This window comes from Pelodiscus sinensis, chromosome 30 (genome assembly GCF_049634645.1).
Source record: "Pelodiscus sinensis isolate JC-2024 chromosome 30, ASM4963464v1, whole genome shotgun sequence".
In the NCBI taxonomy this organism is placed as follows: domain Eukaryota; kingdom Metazoa; phylum Chordata; order Testudines; family Trionychidae; genus Pelodiscus; species Pelodiscus sinensis.
The window spans coordinates 2,823,024-2,845,257 of NC_134740.1; the positions used below are offsets into that span (position 1 = coordinate 2,823,024).

General features: G+C 49.5%; 1 protein-coding gene across 1 annotated transcript; it reads right to left on the reverse strand.

The window, feature by feature from the left end:
- Positions 1-421: 421 nt before the first annotated feature.
- LOC102457219 (olfactory receptor 2AP1-like) lies at positions 422-1,384 on the reverse strand. Its single transcript, XM_006128285.2, has one exon. It carries the CDS (start codon positions 1,382-1,384, stop codon positions 422-424), a length of 963 nt encoding a protein of 320 aa, XP_006128347.2.
- Positions 1,385-22,234: the final 20,850 nt, after the last annotated feature.

Genomic DNA, 22,234 nt, shown 5'->3' on the forward strand with positions numbered 1-22,234 from the left:
TCTCGGTGAAGACCGAAACAAAGAAGTCATTGAGCATCTCTGCCATTTCCAAGTTTCCTGTTACTGTTTCTCCCTTCTCACTGACCAGTGGGCCTACCCTCTCCTTGGTCTTCCTCTTGCTTCTAATGTATTTATAAAAAGTCTTCTTGTTTCCCTTTATTCCCGTAGCTAGTTTGAGCTCATTCTGTGCCTTTGCCTTTCTAATCTTGTCCCTGCATTCCTGTGCTGTTTGCCTATATTCATCCTTTGTAATTTGTCCTACTTTACATTTTTATATGACTCATTTTTTTATTTTTAGAACATGCAAGATCTCATGGTTAAGCCAAGGTGGCCTTTTGCTGTATTTTCTATCTTTCCACAATGGAGAAAAAAAATGAAGGACTTGGCCTCTTTTCATGTCAAAGATTGGTTTAATTAATTGTTATTTCTGCACTGCCTGGAGCCCCCTCACACTCTGGGGAGAAAACACCCTCCTTCCCGCTTCTCTCAGTGCGTCCTTCACTTGCTGGTTCCGGAGCGTGTAGATGAAAGGGTTCAGCAAGGGGGCCACCACGGCGTTGATGAGGGCAAGCCCTTTGTTGATGTCCAGGTCTTCTTCCTGGTTGGGCCTGACGTACATGATAACGCAGCTGCCGTAGCAGATAAGGACAATGAGGAGGTGGGAGGAGCAGGTGGAGAAGGCCCGTTGGCGTGCCGTCGCCAAAGGCATGCGCATGATGGCAATGAGGATGGAGAAGTAGGACACGGCTATCAGCAATAAGGTGCCTAGAATGGTGAAGAAAGCCTGAACAAAATGGATGAGTTCAAGGAGGTGCTTGTCCCCACAGGACAGCTGCAGCAAGAAGGTATAGTCACAGAAGATGTGGTTGATTACGTTGGATTTGCAGAACGAGAGCTGGCTGATCAGAATGATAGGTGTAACGATGAGGAGAAGACCTCCCATCCAGGCGACGCTCACCAGCAGACTGCACAGTCTTTGGCTCATGATGGAGGTGTACCGAAGTGGGTAGCAGATGGCCACATAATGGTCGAGCGACATGACCGCCAGCAACAAAAATTCTGTAGCCCCGAAGAGAAAAAAGAAAAAATACTGAGAGAGGCAGGCGGTGAAGGATATTGTTCTCTTCTGTGTGCTAAGATCGGCCAGCATCTTAGGGACGACCACGGTGGTTATGCAGATGTCCAAGAAGGACAAGTTCCGGAGGAAGAAGTACATAGGGATGTGGAGGCGGGAGTCGGAGCAGGTGATGACGATAATTAGGAGATTCCCCATGAAGGTCATCACGTAGGCCAAGAAAAGCCACACGAAGAGGAGCTGTTGCAGTTCAGGGATATTGGTGAACCCCAACAGAATGAACTCAGACGCTTGGGTTTGCTTCTCCATGGATGCCCTGGGAGATGAAATGAGAAATAATTCTCTTTCGTAAACACACACAAAGGGCCGAGAATCTTGTGCTCACCTCTATTTATAACAGGCAAAATCTTTCCACATTCAGTTGATGAAACATTCGAAGAGTGACAGGGAAGGGGCAGTTACCAAATGCATGGACATGGGCTTCATATCGGCAAGTACCTGCATCCGCAGATGTGGATACAGATCTCCACAGTTCACTTGACTAGATACTGATGAGGAGACTGAGAAGTCATTCTTCTACTCGACTGCAATGATTAGGCCTCAGTTGGAGGATTGTGTCCAGTTCTGGGCACCGTACTTCCAGAAAGCCGTGGAGAAATTGAAGAAGGTTCAGAGAAGAGCAACAAAAAAGAATAAAGATCTAGAAACCATGACCTAGGAGGGAAGGCTGAAAGAATTGGGTTTTCCTAGTCTGGAAAAAAGAATACCGAGAGGGGACGTAATAGTTTTTAAATATCTTAAAGGGTGTTACAAGGAGGAGGGAGACATTTTTTTATCCTTGGCCTCTGAGACAGGACAAGAATCAATGGGCTTAAACTGCAGCAAGTGAGGTTTAGATTGTATATTAGGAAAAAATTCCTACCTGTCAGGGTGGTGAAACACTGGAATAAATTTCCTAGGGAGGTTCTGGAATCTCCATCACTGGAGATATTCAAGATCAGGTTGGACAGACACCTGTCTGGGATGATCTAGACATTGCTTGGTCCTGCCATGAGGGCAGGGGACTGGACTTGATGACTTCTCAAGGTCTCTTCCAACTCTAATGTTCTATGATTCTACGATTCCATGATATACACTTTGTATCTCAAACCCTGCAAATATGCAGCTCTCCTCTTTGTATCCTCGGGTGCCCACATCCGCAGATGTGGATGCGGATCTCAACGGCTCATTTTTACAGATGCGGATTCAAATTTTTTATCTCCGCCGGCCTTTATGGAGAGAGGATGGCCCGTTTTTATTTTTTCAACGTTAGCCACCTTTAAGTAGAACTGCCCTTCGTTGCGAGCTGGTGCCTGCAAAGTGTAAAACAAGAGTTTCTTACATGGTCAATGTACTACAACAATCTGTTGGTATGAATTTGGGGGTTGACTATGGTAGGTTCTAACACGCAATGCTGTCTGGACCACTGGACGATGAGGAAGTGGTCTGCACAAAACTCCCATGAAGTAGATAGGTGAAAACTTCTCATCGGTGGAGGTACAGAAAGACTTGGGATAAGAACGTAGGACATTTTATAGCCTCCTATTTGCATGCTGGGTTCCTTTAAAACATTATTTCCCAGCAATGGTGGGGAAAACAAAGGCAAATTGAGAAATGGAACTCATCTTTAGCCAGTGTGTCTTTGACAAAGAATAACGGACCACTAGAACGGGAAGGGACCTTGAAAGGTCGTCACCGCCAAACCACTGCCCTCCTCGCAGGAGACCATCCCGGATGGATGTCTGTCCAACCTGCTCTTAGATATCTCCAGGAATGGAGATTCCGGAACCTCCCTAGACAATTTATTCCAGTGTTTAACCATCTTGGGAGGTAGGAAGTTTTTCCTAATGTCCAACCTAAACCTCCCTTGCTGTAGTTAAAACCCATTGCTTCTTGTCCTAAGATCAACGCACAAATTTGAAAAATGGGACCCATCGTCAGCTGGCATACCTTTGACAAAGAATCACAGACCACTAGAACTGGAAGGGACCTCGAGAGGTCATCGAGTCCAGTCCCCTGCCCTCATGGCAGGACCCAGCACCGTCTAGACCATCCCTGATAGATGTCTGTCCAACCTGCTCTTAGATATCTCCAGGGATGGAAATTCCACAACTTTCCTCGGCAATTAATTCCAGTGTTTCACCACCTGACTGGTAGGAAGTTTCTCCTGATGTCCAACCTCAACCTCTCCTGCTGCAGTTTAAGCCCATTGCTTCTTGTCCTAAGATCAACGCACTAACCCATCAGCTATGGCTTGTACCCGACTTTGACCTCTCCTACTATAACTGGAGACCATTGTTCAAACCCACATGCCAAACCCATAAAAGTACCCCCATGCTACTCTGAGCAACATTCCTAACAACATCCCTTTCGGTATCTGCGGCCCCCTACACGCTCATCACATCAGGTGGCATATATCAACCAGTGCACAAAATGCCCCAAGCACGGCTACGTGGGGCAAGTGGACAGTCTCTATGCTCTTGAATTAGCTCATGGAGAAAAGACAAGAAAAAAAGATAAAAGAGAACACCACCAGAGAGCCAAGAGGCAAACACCGGATTACTCTGTATCTTGCTCTTTGGCCCAGGCACTCAAATGAAACTTGCCCCACAAACACTTTCAAAAGCTGAGAACGGCTACACAGTAAAATTCAGGGGCTGAATTTATCGTTCATCCCAACGATCTGTAACCAACTAACTCCACCCCATGCCCGGCTTCCTCCCGTCCCTTTCCTCTCCCCTCCCATAACTAGAGAGACCTCAATGGGCCATTTCACTTTGAGTCTTGAAATACCCAGGAACTTCTGAGGTTATCCAGTTGTTCCACCTCAGCAGTGAGAAACTCGGGGACGTTCCCATATCGATAGCACAACTCTGTGTGAGCTAAAAAAAACCTCTCCCACAAACAGTAGTTGTTTCTACAAGAAGTATCACCTCATCCATGTTTTCTGTCCAAAGTCTAAGGCTACTATTATACTGCATATCTATCATTAATTTCCGTAAGTATATACCCTAAGGAGCAGTCCTTCTATCTATCTATCTATCTATCTATCTATCTATCTATCTATCTATCTATCTATCTATCTATCTATCTATCTATCTATCTATCTATCCATCCCCATACACCCCCTCTATCTATCTATCCATCCATCCCCATACACCCCCTCTATCTATCTATCTATCTATCTATCTATCTATCCCCATACACCCCCTCTATCTATCTATCCATCCATCCCCATACACCCCCTCTATCTATCTATCCATCCATCCCCATACACCCCCTATCTATCTATCTATCCATCCATCCCCATACACCCCCTCTATCTATCTATCCATCCATCCCCACACCCCCTATCTATCTATCTATCTATCTATCTATCTATCTATCTATCTATCCATCCTCATACACCCCCTCTATCTATCTATCCATCCATCCTCATACACCCCCTCTATCTATCTATCCATCCATCCCCATACACCCCCTCTATCTATCTATCCATCCATCCCCATACACCCCCTCTATCTATCTATCTATCTATCTATCTATCTATCTATCTATCTATCCCCACACCCCCTATCTATCTATCTATCCCCACACACCCCCATCTATCTATCTATCCCCACACACACCCCCTATCTATCTATCTATCCCCACACACCCCCATCTATCTATCTATCCCCACACACACCCCCTATCTATCTATCTATCTATCTATCTATCTATCTATCTATCTATCTATCTATCTATCCCCACACACACCCCCTATCTATCTATCTAGTTTTTTCTTCATATTTCCCTCTTGTGCAAATCAGACCTGTTTTCATCACTTCTCAGGCCTTTCCTCTCCCCATTGATTTCTTTATCTGCTCTGTTTCTCTCTCATTTTTCCTCTTTGCCGGTTGCCGACCTGAGGCGCATTGGTCCCTGCCCTCCTTTCAGTGTGTTTCCCCAGGAGCGCCTGAGAGCGTCATGGACCTCGTTGCTTGGCAGTTTTCCCCGCAGGTACACATGAACCAGGGCTGTGGAAGGTATTTAAGTCTACCTCTCTGCAGGCCTCTGGGGAAACATCTCCCCTGAAAAAATGCATTTTTTCATGGGACCTGCTCACAAGGGAAACTTGTCTGAATGCAAACAACCCTCTAATGATTTAGGGATGTGGGAAATCGTGGCTCACATGAGAATCAGAGAGCAAGTGTTTGTGTGGGGCGGGGGGAATTAACTATCCAAATTCTCAAGGTTCTTGGAAATCTTTCTTTTCCAGCAACATCCGGCATCCTTGTGGGGGACTAGTGGGAGGTGTTCTGTGGGCCAGGAAGCCAGGGTATGAAATCCAGGGCTGGGAGGGGCAGGTGGCTGAAGGGGACAGGAAGATCTCCCTAGTCTGGCAAAGTCCCCAGGAATGCCGGACCATGGAGGTCCAACCTGTGCTTGTCACTCAGTGCATCACTGCGCTGTCCCAAGTGGAGTGAGATGGGTTATTTCACACTGTGGGGCTCGGCTCTGCATGGGAGTTCAGTTAAAAGGTGTCACGGGGTAGCTTCCAAAGAACAGCCCCCTGAGTTTGCTGCGTGAAGTGGAGTCCGGCAGTTGAGTCATTCTCAGTAAGTTGGTGGTGGCTCGTCGTACAGCTAGGTGGTGCACATCCACATTGGCTCACATAAAATTTATTCCACACTCAGGTGGAAAATAATAGAGGGAATGTTGTGGGTAACCTCTACAGTCACCTTCTATCAGCCCCCTCTAATAATGCCCTGAGCCCACGCCAAGCCTCATCCATAGGACGGTTGGAGCATCTAGAACGCAGCCCCACAAAAGCACAGGACCTGGGACAGCCTCCCCGCCCCCACACACCATCCTATGAATGAGACTGCTCGGCCCAGAAGGCAGGGGAAGGGGCTTCCTCTGAAACAAGAAGGATGGAGGTTAGATGCAGCCAGCCCCACAGCACCCAGGGAATCTCCCAGGCCACCCTGGGCTTCACAGACATACCTCAGTATAAGGGGCAGTCCCATTCATAGGATGGTTGGGGGGGGGTCAATGAGGGGACTACCAAACTGCAGGGCCAGGGGTGGTCTCCCCAAAATTGCCCTATGGATGGGATGCCTAAAACCAGGAGTGTTTTCCAAAGCTCCCACCTCATTGACCATCATGGGTGGTACAAACCTAGGGGCCTCTTAGAAACCCATTAGACTGCTGTTTGCACTGGCATGCTTTGAAAAATGTACCCAATACGTGAGTTGCCGTGGTGTCGTGTAGTTCGGTTTGTCGATCTAAGGGAAACCAGAGCACTCCAGAGAAACTGAACCATTTTCTTATGTATTGCAAGCTTGAAAAGTGGCTTGAAACCTTTCAGGGCTGCCGGGCGCCCGGGGACAGGGCCGTCCCAGATCATTCTGCGGTGGGGACCACTGCTTTAAACAGCGAACACAGTTTTACCAGCCTGACACACAATCCCTATACAATTTAAAATAGTGAAGGTTTAAAATCGAAAGCAATGAATGCGGCGCAAAGCAATGCAAAAGCAAGTAATAGAAGATGATTATTGTACAATAATTACGCCTGACGCTTCACCCGGATGCTACCTACAGTACCAGGCAGGAGGGCGTGGTTCCTTGGTTTCCCACGTGTCGGAACGCCAGGCACTGGACTTGCTGGTGCGAAGGGATCTATTCCTTCTTGTTTCATTGAAAGCAGGGCCCTGTGGGTCAATTCTTCTTATTCCCTCCCATTGATTGTTCTTCCTAAACCCAATTGATAACAAAGCGAGACTTGGTCGTTCTAGTCATAGCTACCAATCAACTACCGTTTAGGTAAGATACCTAGTATGCCAATATCTAGGATATATTTTGCTGTGCCAAAATATTGCAAAGGTGCTTTATTAATAGTTTTTCTGGCTGTCTCTTGCGTTTTTCTCTCATCAAAATATGGGATGTCCTAGAATCCTAGAATCATAGAATACTAGGACTGGAAGGACCTTGAGAGGTCATCGAGTCCAGTCCCCTGCCCTCATGGTAGGACCAAATACTGTCTAGACCAGTGGACCCCAATCTTTTGGGGCTGCCGGGTGCTCAGGGGCGGGGCTACTTATGTGCCAGGCACCCGGGGGCGGGGCCACACATGCACCTGCGAGCAGGGCCACCCATACGGTGCCTGTCCGGTAATGGTGCCACCCATGCGCCACACTCCCGGGACCAACGCTGATGCCACTCTTGTGGTGCGTGCCTAGGGGTGGGGCTACCCATACGCTGTGTGCTGGGGCCGGAACAGCCCATGTGCCGCATGCCTGGGAGCAGGGCCACCACCGCCTGTGTGCTGCATGCCCGGGGCCAGAGTCACCCCTGTGCCCTCCAATTTGTCTAAGTCACTCTGGACCGTATCCCTGTCCTTGAACATATCTACCTCTCCCTCGAGTGTATCTACCTCTCCTAGTACCCGGTTGTTTCTGCTCTTTTTGGCCTGGTCTCACTGTCCTGTACAAGTTATGCATAATTGTGCAAGAACTCCTGATGCCCCCCACTGTTTCTGGCCTGGCCTGCATGCGTCCATACGTGAGTACCTAGGTTTGAATCAGTCCTAGCATGGTGTGTTACAGATCCATACTTTGCACAAGGCAGGGACGAGGCCTAGCACTGCAGGTCCTGTTGTTCTGGTCATGGGAAGGCCGTCTAGGCTCCCCTACACATGGTCAGAAATGGCATCTCCAGCAGAGTCAAGACTGGAAGTCTTCCGAATTCAGGGGAATGGTCTAACTCGGTGGCATGCCACCCTTTATGAAACAAACTTCATTGGCTAGGTCTACGCTGCACTGTTACATTGGAAAAAGAAATGTAGTGTGCACTTGGTGTATCTTTGGCCGATTTACAGTCGAAAGAGCTTTTTCCAAAATTTGGTGCATCTTCATGGTGCCGCATACTGGGGAAAAGTGCTCTTTCGACACATTCCTTGGTTCTCATAGAATGAGGTATGCAGGAATGATGAAACAGCGTATCCCCTTTTTCAAAACAAATTTCGGAAAAGCGGATGCGTTCTTTGCACGTGGCATTGCTTTTCCAGGATACTGATGCAGTCTAGACCAGCATTTCTTAAAATATGTTCCGTGGCACACCGGTGTGCCATATGCTACAGTGAACAAAAGAGTTCAAAATGGCCGCCCTTAAAGGGGCAGGCAACCTTCTTTTTTTTTTTTTTGGCTCAATAACTTTCTCCCCGACCCTATTTTTTTTCTCAATAACTTTTCCCCGGCCTTTTATTTTTAACAAAAAAACCCTTGGTGTGCCTCATAAAAAAAAGTATTAATTGGGTGTTCCTCTGTCTTAAAAAGGTTAAGAAACACTGATCTAGATGTAGCCGTAGACTTCTAGGGTTGGAAGAGACGTCAGGAGGGCATCAAGTTAAGCGCCACTCCACTGTGAAGGAACAGTACTCCACCAAGATGGCCTCCACAAGGAAGAGGAAGCAGAGCGTGAAATCAGCTTCCCTTCACAAGCCTCAACCAGCCAGCAGAAGTCGGATATAAGCGGCCCACAAAAACGACATGACTCCCACGCCACAAATCCTTCTGACCACCCAAAACGGGAGGCGGGTTCTCACTTCACCACGTAGACGTTGAACCTTTACTCCATCACCGGTTCTGTTGACACCAATGGGAGTAATCACACCATGAGGAACTGGCTGAACTGGGCTGTTGATTTGCTCACGGCAGCGGTGCTAAATAGAGGCCAGAGCGTGTTGTGCTTTGCTCACACTGTGTTTTAAACCTGCATACAGAAGTGGCCGCTTCATCTCACAAAAGATCTCTCGGCACTGGAAAAAGTTCCCAAAAGGGTGAGTTTGGAGCAGATCCCATATGAAGAGAGATTAAAAAGACGGGGACATTTCAGTTTTGAAAACTAAGCGGGAACATGACAGAGGTCTATAAAATCATGACAGGGATGGAGAAAGCGAATAAGGGAAAGTTACCAACTTTTTCCCATCACGTAAGAACTGTGGATCACCAAGGCTACATCTATACTGCACATTTATTTCGGAATAAGCTACTCTGGAAGATATCTTCCGAAATACCTTATTTCAAAATAACAGCGGTTGCCCTGTTCACGGCTCCTATTCCGAAACACGGCTCCTATTCTGAAATAGCGATTTTGGAAGAGCCTTATTCTTTGTAGAATGAGGTTTACCGAAGTTGAAAAAAGTTGTCCGTTAGTTCGAAATGATTTTCAAATAACGGAATGGCTGTGAATAACACATCGTTATTTTGGAAGACCAGCCGCTATTCTGAGATAACTTTGCTGGGGAGAGGCACCCCAAATGAAACGAAGAGGCAGCCAGTTTAAAACACACAAAAGGATGTTTTTCTTCCTGCACCACACAGTCAACCTGTGGAACTCCTTGCCGGAGGATGTGGCAAAGGCCAGGACTTTAACGGGGTCAAAAAAGAGCTAGATACTTATTAGCCAGGATGGGTAGGAACAGTGTCCTTAACCTCTGTTTGTCAGAGGCTGAAAATGGATGACAGGAGACAGATTACGTGAGGATTCTCTGTTTTGTTCATCCCTCTGGGCTTTGGTCTAAACCCGTGTGGCCGTTCTGATGTTCTTATATTATGTTAAACTGGTAACAATCAGTCTCATCACTCACTGCCTTGATTTCAAAGGGACTATTGACCTGGATAACTCTCCTCCAGGATGTGGAAGGGGAGGACTATCAGCACCACAGCTTGTCCAGATGTCAAAAAGTGAGCCGTAAGTGGGAACCCCCCGCCCCGCAGCCTGTTTCCCTTGGACTATGGCTTTTCCTTTCGGCCCCCTGATGTTTGCTTCGCGCTGCCTGGATTCCGCCTGCTGCCCTTGGCAGCAGGGACGGTCCACAGTTAGTAGCTGGTTTGACGCTACTGAAGATGGATGAGCTGTCTCCCAAGACAGCTCCACCACCTGCAAGTCCGAGTTCAGCAAGGAGGTGCGCTGGGGGATATCCCTCTAGCGAGAACGAAATCATCCATCAATTATCAATTCTACTATACTTAATAGGACAGGACCCTCCAGTGGTGAAAATGACCAGAGCTCCATTATCCTCCCTGGAGTCATGCCTACCCTGCTAGGGGCCTTGTCCAGAGAATTTGGTGCATTACGCTTCTCCAAAGTAACTTTGAGTTTCATCCACTTTGTGGGTTTTTTTTAAACGTAACTATTCTCCCAAAGTCCATAAACGTCACCTGTTGCTAGGCGCTTAATGCCGGGGGACAAATCCGTGCCAGGTGCACCGTTGTGGATGTGGGTAGCGCTTCCTTGCACGACGCCCGCTGAATGCTAACAACCCCCTCGGCGACCTGTTTAAAGTTGAAACTCCGTCGGCGAAGACTTTTTAATAATGCCCGGGGGGAGCCATTAAAATGAAACTCCTTCCCGCTGATCGGCAGAGCTGAATTTTACAGATACCAATGGCAGAGCAAGGACACAAGTCTAATAAAAGTCCACACTAGATCAGGGAGTTGCCCTGGTTGGATACCAAGGGGATGGTAGATTAGAGGCACCTTCACTGGGCAGATAAGAATTCCCTTTTTTCCGAGGGCTTCAATGCCAGTGAGAAAACCGATGGCAGAGTCATTATCTTTGAGGCTTCGAGGCTCAGGGGATTGCTAATTATCGTTTGACTGGGGCATAGCAGCCCTGCTGCAGAGCCAGGCCTGCCTCGTGTGAGCTGAACTGTGAGGTCTCAGAGTCATTCGCAATGGAACGGTGGAATTTTGGAGGACAGGCGGGTGCCCAAGATGGCTAGGGGTGCGACCCCATTCTTGGGGTGGTGTTGAACTTTTGATGACCAGAATCTAGCAGTAGTAGAATGGGGTGGTTCACTTATAAATCGTGAGAGATAGGACACGGGACAAGTTGGAGCATAGAATCATGAATTGTAGACTAGAAAGGGACCTCGAGGGTCATCAAGTCCAGTCCCTTGCCCTCACGGCAGGACCAAGTACTGTCTAGACCACCCCTGACAGGTGTCTGATCAATCTGCTCTTAAATATCTCCAGGGATGGAGATTCCACAACCTCTCTGGGCAATTTATTCGAGTGTTTCACCACCCTGGCAGGAAGTTTTTCCTAATGTCCAACCTAAACCTCCCTTGCTGAAGTTTAAGCCCATTGCTTCTTGTCCTATCCCCAGAGGCCAAGGAGAACAATTTCCCCCCACCCTCCATGTTACCCTTTTAGATACCTGGAAACCACTATCATGTCTCTTCTCGGTCTTTTCTTTTCCAAACTAAAGAAGCCCAATTCTTTCAGTCTTCCCTCACAGCTCGTGTTTTCTAGGCCTTGAATCATTTTTCTTGCTCTTCTCTGGACCGTCTCCAATTTCTCCCCCTCTTTCCTGTAATGTAGTGCCCAGAACTGGACACAAACCTCCAACAGTGTGATGCTGTTGCAAAAAAAGCAAATATGAGTCTAGGTTGTATCAACAGGTGTGTTGTAAGCAAAACTCGTGACGTCATTCTGCCGCTCTACTCTGCACTAGTTAGGCCTCAGCTGGAGTACTGTGTCCAGTTCTGGGCGCCATATTTCAAGAAAGATGTGGAGAAATTGGAAAGGGTACAGAGAAGAGCGACAAGAATGATTAAAGGTCTAGAGAACATGACCTATGAAGCCAGGCTTCATGAACTGGGCTTGTTTAGTTTGGAAAAAAGAAGATTAAGGGGGGACATGAGAGCGGTTTTCAAATATCTAAGAGGGTGTCACAAGGAGGAAGGAGAAAATTTGTTCCTCTTGGTTTCTGAGGACAGGACAAGGAGTAATGGGCTTAAAGTGCAGCAGGGGAGGTTTAGATTGGACATTAGGAAAAAATTCCTAACTGTCAGGGTGGTCAAATATTGGAATAAATTGCCAAGGAAGGTGGTGGAATCTCCCTCTCTGGAGATATTTAAGAACAGGTTAGATAGACATCTGTCAGGGATGGTGTAGACGGAGCTTGGTCCTGCCTTGAGGGTGGGGGGCTGGACTCGATGACCTCTCGAGGTCCCTTCCAGTCCTATTATTCTATGATTCTATGAACTGAGGCCTATTCAGTGCAGAGTAGAGCGGAAGAATGACTTCTCGTGTCTTGCTCAAGCACTCCTGTTCATGCAGCCCAGAATCATGTTTGCTTTTTTTGCAACAGCGTCCCACTGTTGACTCATATTTAGTTTGTGGTCCACTCTGATTCCTAGATCCCTTTCTGCAGGCCTCCTTGCTAGATAGTGGCTGCCCCGTCTGTGTGAAAGTGATTGGTCCTTCCTGAGTGGAGCACTTTGCATTTGTCCTTATTCAACTTCCACTTATCTACCTCAGACCATTTCTCCAGTTTGTCCAGATCACTTTGAATTATGACCCCATCCTCCAAAGCACCTGCAGCCCCTCCCAGCTTGGGATCATCTGCAAACTGAATATGCCAATATCTAAATCACTGGTGAAGGTATTAAACAGAACCGGTCCCGAAACAGACCCCTGCGGAACTCCATTTGTTATGCCCTTCCAGCATGACTGTGAACCATTAATAACGACAGTCTGAGAACAGTTATCCAGCCCGTTATAGAGTGACCCAGTTTGAGATCACTTATAAAGTTGTCAACATGAGAGAAAAAAGGAAAGAGGCTGGGATTTTCCAATTGGTTAAGGAAATTCAGCCTCTGTTTACAACAAGGTTAGGGGCCTAATTCCCTTAGACCTCTTGGACAAGGCCAGGCTAAGTCAGCCTCCCAATTAACTCTAATTAAACAGCCTTGCATGCCGGTAAGGCAGGAGCACATGGACATCTGGGAGTGTCTCTCCTGCTAGGAATTTCTGTCCACTGCATGTTCTCCATCACTGGTTCTGTGGCCCATCCATTTACAACCGCAACCGTGTACCGCAACACTCTCCAAGTGCATCCTGGGAAAAGCCACCTGGCTATCCAACAAGGCCTGCGAGGGGGAAGGTGGTCCAAAAAAGGCCTACCCGTAAATCTATACATGGGGGCAACACCCCTATGGGACGTCCTAGTGTGCAGGGAGCTGGAAGGAAGGCCTATGGGTCAACAGTAGGACTGGAAGATGTCTTCTCCACCGTGGAAAATCAGTGTGATACACCACTTCTGGAAAGAGAAGCATGGGTCGGGAGCACCAGACAGATATGACCTCAGGGCCAACTCTGCCAAGAGGCAACACCCTCAGCTATATAGGGCCCCCTGAAATTTGGGGTGCCAAATTGAGACAAACGTCATGGAGCCTTGTGAAGCCAACGTGCTGTCTAGGGGCTCCGGCCACCCCAACCCCATTCTGTGGGCAACCTGCCCCAGAATGAGTGGTGGTCCAGCTGCCCTCTGCCCCATCCCTGGGATGCCCCCCCAAACACAGCACCCAGCCCCGACTCACTAGATGGAGGTGAGTGGCCCTCATAGGCTGAAGGACAAAATGGCCGCCACAAAGTGTGCAGCTAGAGACATTTCTGCTGCTCCGGCCCACACCTCCTTCCCAGCCCTGGCAACCCCTTTCCCCCACAGCTGCAGCCTCCCTGCCCTTGTGGGGGGACTGGTGCTGAGCCACGTAGGACACTGGACCCAGTAGGGACAGCCCTGGGTGATATAATGTGAGCAACCACCAGCCTGGCATTTCAGAAGCAAGTGGTGCTTCTGAGGGGCTGGAAAGGTGCCTTATCCCCTGAGGGCGGGTGTCATGGACCAGGACCCTTTAAGGGATCTCCATCAAGGCCCCCCAAATGTCTTGTCACCTCAGAATATGTAGGGTGGGGTTTTCGGAAGGGCAAAGACAGATGGGTGCTCAATTCGTACAGAAGGTCAACAGCAGTCGAGCGCCTAAACCCCTTAGGCTCCATTGACTATCCCAGCCAAAGCATACTCTGCAATATCCAGGTGATCAACTCAACAAACACATCATCTCCTCCCTACGGGGGGCAGGAACATAGAGGGGGAGGGGTCCTATTGACACAGGAGAGGAGCACATGTAATGAGTAAGCCCAGTAATTAGTGGGTGTTGGTCGGCGTGCTCTGTAAGCTGGGAGCTGATGACTTGTTGGCTGGGCTGATAACCGGGGTGCTTCCAAATGGGGTGTGTGCCTGCGTGCTCCAGGCTTCAGCTGGGATTTTCAATGGGGCCTAAGGGATTTAGGTGCTCACCAGCGCCAGCGCCGCCGCTATTTCGAAATAACGACTCCTGAGCGTCATTCAAACTGATGACTCCCTAAGGCTTCCTGGGGTGCTGAGTCTGATTTTGCGCACCTACAATAACAGAGCCCGCCTTGGACCCACTGCAAGGCTCCCCCTATAGTGTGGAGGTGCCCTATTGATTTTATTATTTGGGGAGTTATGATGTTGAATGGGGTTATTTCGAAATCGTTTCCTCGTGTAGACAGGCCCCTCAATGAGAAGAGACGTAGGCCGGATTTCTGTCACCTCAGAGGCGGCCAACATTCCGACCGAGGAAAACCGAACGCTCTTGCCCCGCCCCTTCTCTGAGGCCCCGCCCTGTTCATGCCATTTCCCTCCTTCCCTCGTTTTCAGGTCAGGGCTGGGGAGGGACCCTTTTTGGCCGGGTGTTTGGTTGAAAACGGGACACCTGTCAACATTCACAAGGGTTGATTTCATGATATTAATGGGGGTATAGCAAATCTAAGAACATGAACTAGTTAAAGATCTCAGGACGGAGCCGATTCACTGAGTTGCGTTCATTGAATGAATGGACCAGGTGTGGCCTGGGTGCTGATTTTTTTTCTTGGAAAACAGAAATGCTTTATTTAAACAGTGGGGCTCAAGCCAGTGGTGGGGGTGCAGGATTCAGGACGGGGGATGGGAGGCATGGGGGGCGCTCAGAGCTGCGGCTAGGGGGTGAAGGAGTCAGGGAAAAAGGCGGAGGAATAAGGGGTCAGTAGTGAGGGCGGTGGGCTGGGGGGTGATGGGGGCATTGGGCAGGAAGGGTGGAGGATGCAGGAGTCAGGACAGGGATGGGGCCTCAGGGTAGGGGGTTGGATGTTGGGGGTGGTCAGGGCAGGGTTTGGGGTAGACGAGTCAGGGTAGGGTTGGGGAGCTCCTGACAGAGGGGGTGGAGGGTGCAGGAGTCAGGGGGAGAGGAGGGAGGACTCTGGATAGGGGGCTGGTAGAGGGGGGAGGGCTGTGAGGTGCAGGGGTGCATGAGACAGAGCAGGGGTGAGGAGTTCAAGGCAGGGGGGGGCGCTGTGGGCAGGGAGTGTGGATTGGAGGAGTCAGGGCAGCAGTTGGGGGGACTCAGGGAAAGCAGCGGGGTTGGAGGAGCAGGGGCAGGCATTATGGGGCTCACGGCTGCGGGTGTGAGGAGGAGCGGGGCCTGGGAGGTGTGGGCAGGGTGTGGGGGTCAAGGCAGAGGGCTTGGATATGTGGGGGGACGCAAGGCAGGGGTGTGGTAAAGGTCTCAGAGGAGGGGGTGGAGGGTGAGGGCAGGGGCTGGGAGGTGTGGGAGACTCAAGGCAGGAGGTTGGTGTGGGGGGGGACCAAGGCAGGGACTTGGGGGGGGACTCAGGGCTGTGAGGTGCATGTCGGGGCAGGGGGTGGGGGTGCAGGAGTCAGGGCAGGGGTGACTGGAGGCTCGGGCCAGTGCAGCAGGGCAGGAGAGTGGCAGGTTTGGGGGGCTCACGGGGACAATGCTGTGGTGCTCCCTGGGGGGGGGGGCATGGCAGTGGGGTCTGCCTTACCTCAGCCAGCAGCCCCTCCCCCATGGCTGAAGAACTCCTGTGCATGCTGAGCCTGCACCCACGGGTAGCCCCTCACCTCCGACCCCCCCAGCTCCCATCCCCGAGCTCCGTGCGTGAATCCTGCCCCTCCCTCCCTGGCATGGGGCATGGTGGGCTGTGGGGTTACCCCCTCCATCTGGCACCAAGGACCACAATTAATGGGTCTGATGTGTCTCCTGACAGAGCTCGAAGGTAAACCCAGGCCTAGGGAGCCAGAGGCTGAGGGTTTGAGCCTGACCCCCAACCAATGTGGGCATGGTACCCTTGGGACATAAGATGGATAAGGAGGTCCTGGATTGTAGGCAGTTTGGGGGGCTCTTCCAATGGCCCAGTAGATACAATATCTGCCTTCTGAGCTAACGTCAATGGTTCAAGTGTCACCCTGCAACCAAGAAAAGATAAGGGGAAGCTGGGGGCTCCTCTGGAGGTGAGAGAACAGGGCTTCCTACAATGTAAGACACACGATTTGGGGAGCTAGTCCTCCTCCGGCAACAACAAACACCTCCTGGCACGGTAAATTCCACCACCACAAGGGTGTGACGCCTGTTGAGTTATGCCAACATAGCAACACCCCATAGGCGCTGCAGTGAAGACATTAGGCATGAGTAGAAAATGGATAAGGGTGGAAGGATTGGTATGGTTTATAGAGGTCTGACAACCATTAGGGAAATCAGTGAAAGGGGAAAAAAAGCAACATTAGGCCTTATTAAGGAGTATGACACCATTGGTTTCTTGACGTCAACGGACTTCCGGCAGCATAAAACAGGAATAAAGCCATGTTGCATTAGGGTCTAGAGCTGTCCCATCGGATCATCAGGTGACCTAAATAATCCCACACCATTGGCTTTCATTTGGCCTACTCACTCCAATAAAAGAAACGATTCTCCCCACTTGTGGATAAGCCCCGGTGACAATATGTCAGTTTGAACAAGGCCCACCAAATGAAATGAATAGGTTTGAAACAAGCAAAAGGAAGTTTGTCTTCATGCAGTGCACAGTCAACCTGCGGAACTCCTTGCCAGAGGAGGTCGGGAAAAGCGGGACTTGAACAGGCTTGGAGAAAGAACTAGAAAAATTCATGGAGGTTAGGTCCATCCATGGCTATCAGCCAGGATGGGTAGGAATGGTGTCCCCAGCCTCTGTTTGTCCAGAAATGGATGACAGAGAAAGGATCACGTGACAATTCTGTTCTGTTCACTCCCTCTGGGGCATCTGGCCTTGGCCGCTATCGGCGGACAGGACATTGGGCTGGATGGACCTTTGGGCTGACCCCGTTTGGCCGTTCTTATGTTCTTACCAACTAAAAAGGGACATGTCTTATTGACGTCTGTGGAACTAAGTTGATTTCCTACATCTGTGGATTTGGCACCATTGGTTTGAAGGGCTGGCATTTGGCCATGGACACAAAACCAAGTTAAATCCCAAGTTTCCTCCTACTGAAACCGACAGATGTTTCAAGGGACGGATGGGCGGGCGGGGGGAGATTTCTGTCCCTTAACAGTTATGTTATGTATTCTCGGAAGGTGTGGCTGAGACGCCTCCAAGACCAGTTCCCCAGGGCGTCGAAAGACGCTCTTAAATACTCCAGTTCAGTCCACGATCAAATTCTTTCGCAAGCAGAGAGACCGGACTGATGTGGGTTGCCGAGGTAGGTGAGATTTCTTTATTTGAGTACAGCCCTGCCCAATTCCTTTGGATCGGTCTGACGGATCAATCTAGACGGATTGTCCCTTTCTCCTCTTGCACTGAAACGGGCCCTGTTTCAACGTGGGGAAAGCTTACTCTATCGCAGGGGAAGCTTCTCAATACAAACGCACAGTTCACAGCACCCTGAGGGGTATCTCTACCTAGTGCTAGGCTGTCATTCCTGGATGGTCCCAGAGACCACACATGAAAGATTCTGTAGTACGGGATCATAGAATACTAGGACTGGAAGGGACCTCGAGAGGTCATCAAGTCCAGTCCCCTGCCCTCATGGCAGGACCAAGCACCATCTAGACCATCCCTGATAGACATCTCTCCAACCTACTCTTAAATATCTCCAGAGATGGAGATTCCACAACCTCCCTGGGCAATTTATTCCAGTGTTTGACCACCGACAGTTAGGAACTTTTTCCTAATGTCCAACCTTAACCTCCCTTGCTGCAGTTTAAGCCAATTACTTCTTGTCCTATCCTCAGAGGCCAAGATGAACAAGTTTTCTCCCTCCACCTTATGACACCCTTTTAGATACCTGAAAACGGCTCTCATGTCCCCCCAGTCTTCTCTTTTCTAAACTAAACAAACCCAATTCTTTCAGGGGTCATCTAGTCCTGTTTCAAACCAGGGTGGGTCAAACAGCATTAAGGAGATTTTAGTGTGGGACAGGCGTGTTTGACGTGGATAGTTATTTAGTTCATGTTATTTTAAGTTTTTTGTGTTACAGACTCACTTGGCTACCCCCTCTGAAACTTCTAAAGTAAATAGTTGTTGCAAAGCAAGGCGAGGTCGAGGGATTTGGGCTTGTTTTAGTCTGCAGAGGAGAAGAGTGAAGGGGGATTTGAGAGCAGCCTTCAACTTCCTGAAGAGGGGTTCTAAGGAGGATGGAGAGAGTCTGTTCTCAGTGGGGACAGTTGCAGAACGAGGAGGAACGGTCTCACGTTGCAGTGGGGGAGGTCTAGGTTGGAGATTTGGAAAAACTATTTCACTAGGCGGGTGCGGGGGGGGGGAGCACTGGGATGGGTTACCTAGGTAGAGGATGGAATCTCCATCCCTAGAGGTGTTGAAGTCCCGGCTTGACCAAGCCCTGGCTGGGATGATCGAGTTGGGATTGGTCCTGCTTTGGGCAGGGGGCTGGACTTGATGATTCCTAAAGTCTCTTCCAACCCTAAGATTTCATGATTCTCAAGCAGGGTAGTTTTGCACTATGACTTGCTGTAGCCTGAGGATGTGTCCACATTTCAGCTCAGAGATGTGATTTCTAGTTTGCATGTATGTGTTCTTGGTAGCTTTCCCAAAACAGGTGCCTAAAAAGGCCAGTGTGTCCTCGGTGGCTCAGGCAAGTGCTCAGGCTAAGAGCTATGGGGGAAAAAAAAATCCAACACCTGACCTCCTGGATTGATAGCTCGGTTGCTCACCAGAGCCACCGACACTGCATTAACTCAACCATAGCTTCCAGGAGTACATCTACGCCAGTTGGGAGTAACACTTCCCAGCTCATGTATAGTTGCACCCAGGGGCTGTGTCTACACTGGGCCACTTATTCCGGAAAATCAGCCACTTTTCAGGAATAACTTGCCAGCTGTCTACACTGGCTCCTTGAATTTCCGTAAAAGCACTGACGATCTACTGTAAGAAATCAGCTGCTTTTCCGGAAATACTATGCTGCTCCCGTTTGGGCAAAAGTCCTGTTTCCGGAAAACTGTTCCGGAAAAGGGCCAGTGTAGACAGCCCAGTAGTCTTTTCTGCAAAAAAGCCCCGATTGCGAAAATGCCGATCGGGGCTTTTTTGCGGAAAAGTGCGTCTACATTGGCCACGGACGCTTTTCCGGAAAAAGTGCTTTTCCGGAAAAGCATCCTGCCAATGTAGACGCTCTTTTTCCGGAAATACTTATAACGGAAAACTGTTCCGTTTTAAGCATTTCCGGAAATTCATGCCAGTGTAGACGTAGCCTAAGTGTACATGTACATAGTAGGATGAGAAGGGATCTCAAGAGGTCATCAAACCCAACCCCTTGAAGTAGGACTATGGTTGCCTAGATGCTCCCTGAGAAAACTTGTCTAACGTCTTCTTAAAAAGCTCTGATGAGCGGGATTCCACCACCTCCCCTACTAGCTGATTCCTGAGATGTTACGTCCTCAAAGAGTTTTCCCCCAATAATGAACCGAAATCTCCCTGGCTTGCAGATTACGTCTTTGTTCTACTGTCCATGGACAGTTAGGCTACGTCTACCTGGCAATGCTATTTCGGGATGCCGGAGTAACCCGAAATAGTTCTCCTGCCTTCTTCATAGCAAGCCCGTTATTCCTACATCCCTATCAACCTCATTCCATGAGGAGTCAGGGACCATTTCGGAGTAGCACGTCATTTCGAAATTTGTCACTGTGGAGATAGCACCCAATGACGAAATAAGCTATTTCGAAATAGCACCGAAAGGTGCCACCCAATTTGCATAGCTCAACTTGTGTATCTTCTTTTGAGTTACGGTGCAGTATAGAGGCACCCTTGGTCACCATTCCCCTTGTAACAGCTCTTATCAATTTGAAGACATTTATTAGACATTTATCCGGTCCTCCCTCAGTCTACCTTACTCAAGACTAAACATGCCTCCTTTTTTTAAACGTTTCTACCGAAGGCAGGTGTTCTACGCCTTTTAGAATTTTTTTGTGACTGTACTTTAGACTCTCTCCAGTTTGCCCACGTCTTTCTTAAAGTCGGGTACCCAGAAATTGGCACACTACTGCAATTGATACCTTACCAGTACTGAACGCGCAGTGACTATTACCTCCTGGATCTGACTTAGGACACTCCTGTTAATACACCCCAGAAGAATGTTGATCATTTTTTCATACCTGCCTCCCCTTGTTGAGGGTCAAGGTGGATTGGTGAAAGGTCTGGGAAAGGTACTGAGAGTACCATAGCAAAATGCAAGCTGAAACAGGCTAGTCAGCTCATATTCTAAGGGACTCTTCAAGGTGAAATGGCCCATTAACATTAGGTTGGACATTAGGAAAAACTTCCTACCTGTCAGGGAGGTTAAACATTGGAATAAATTGCTGAGAGAGGTTGTGGAATCTCCATCCCTGGAGATATTTCAGAGCAGGTTGGATAGATCATTGTCAGGGATGGTCTAGACGGAGCTGGGTCCTGCCATGAGGGCAGGGGACTGGACTCGATAGCCTCTCGAGGTCCCTTCCAGTTCAAGGATTCTATGGAGGACAGCTACACAGCCCTTAATTCGAACTAGTTAATTCAAACTAGGCATTAGTCCTCGTAGAATGAGGTTTACCTCGTTCCAATTAAGTGCTCCGCTAGTTCGAATTAAGTTCGAACTAGCGGTTTGCCTGTGTAGCGCCTATGAAAGTTAATTCGAACTAACGGCTCTGAGTTCGAATTAACTTTGTAGTGTAGACATACCCTCAGTCTCTCCTTGTGGGTCTTATGCACCAGCCCCCTCAAATAATTGTTTATATTATGAGCAGGGCTCGCCAAACCGTGGCGAGCCCTGCGTGCCAGCTGCGCTGTCCGGCGATCTGCGCTTGCACAGATCATTCTGCGCATGCACAGATCACCGGAAGCCGGCTCTTCTGGGTTGCAATCTACTTGCCACGGGCGAGTAGATTGCATTATTTGTCGAGCCCTGATTATGAGTTGTTACAATTACTTATTGCAATTTTTCTACAAAACACAGTTTTCTCAAATTTAACTAATGTTTTCCCGTGTGCTACTGCATCAACTGACCTACTCAATGCCAAGTATAATAGATACAGTACAGTCCCCTTGTCTAATAAACAGGTACAGTAAACTTCCGATAATCCGGCATCTTTGGGACCCAGGGGGTGCCGGATTATCAGATATGCCGGACTATCGGAAGGGGAGGCTATGAGGGGCCTGGGGTGGGGGGGTGCCACCCCAGACCCCTCATAGCCCCCCCTTCTGATAGTCCGGCTCTGCCTCAGGCGTCCCTGGTTCAGCCGCTGATGAAACTGACCAGCGGCGGCTGAATCGGAGACGCCTGGGGCAGAGCAGCTGGAGTGCTGCCAGGTTGGTCGGGGTAACGCTGACCCTTGGCGCGGCGAGACCAACCAGGCAGCACCCCAGCTGCTCTTGGGGATACCTGGGGCAGAGCAGCTGGGGTGCTGCTGGGTTGGTCCCGCAGCGCCACTCCTTGGCGCTACTGGATCAACCCAGCAACACCCCAGCTGCTCTGCCCCAGGCGTCCCCAAGACAGCCGCTGCTGAAATTGACCAAGAGCTGACTCCAGGAAGCCTGAGGCAGAGCTGCTTTGCCCCGGGCTTCCCTGAGTCAGCCGCTGGTCAATTTCAGCAGCGGCTGAATCAGGGCACCTGGGGTGCTGCTGGGTTGGTCCCGCAGCCCCCCAGGGGCAGCGCATGGGGATCTACCCGGCAGCGCCCCAGCTGCTCTGCCTCGGGCTTCCTCGATTCAGCCGCTGGTCAGTTTTAGCAGCAGCTGAATAGGGGAAGCTGGGGGCAGAGCAGCTCCAATGGTCCAGCTGCTGAGCACTTCCGGGTTCCTGATGGTGCCGGACCATCAGGAGTGCCAGACCATCAGATGCCGGACCAACGGAGTTTTACTGTATTTATAAAAGAAAGATTAGTCTGTCTTGGGTAAAAGATAGACAGATGGATAGATAGATGGATAGAGAGATGGGTGGACGGGGAGAGAGAGAGAGAAGATGT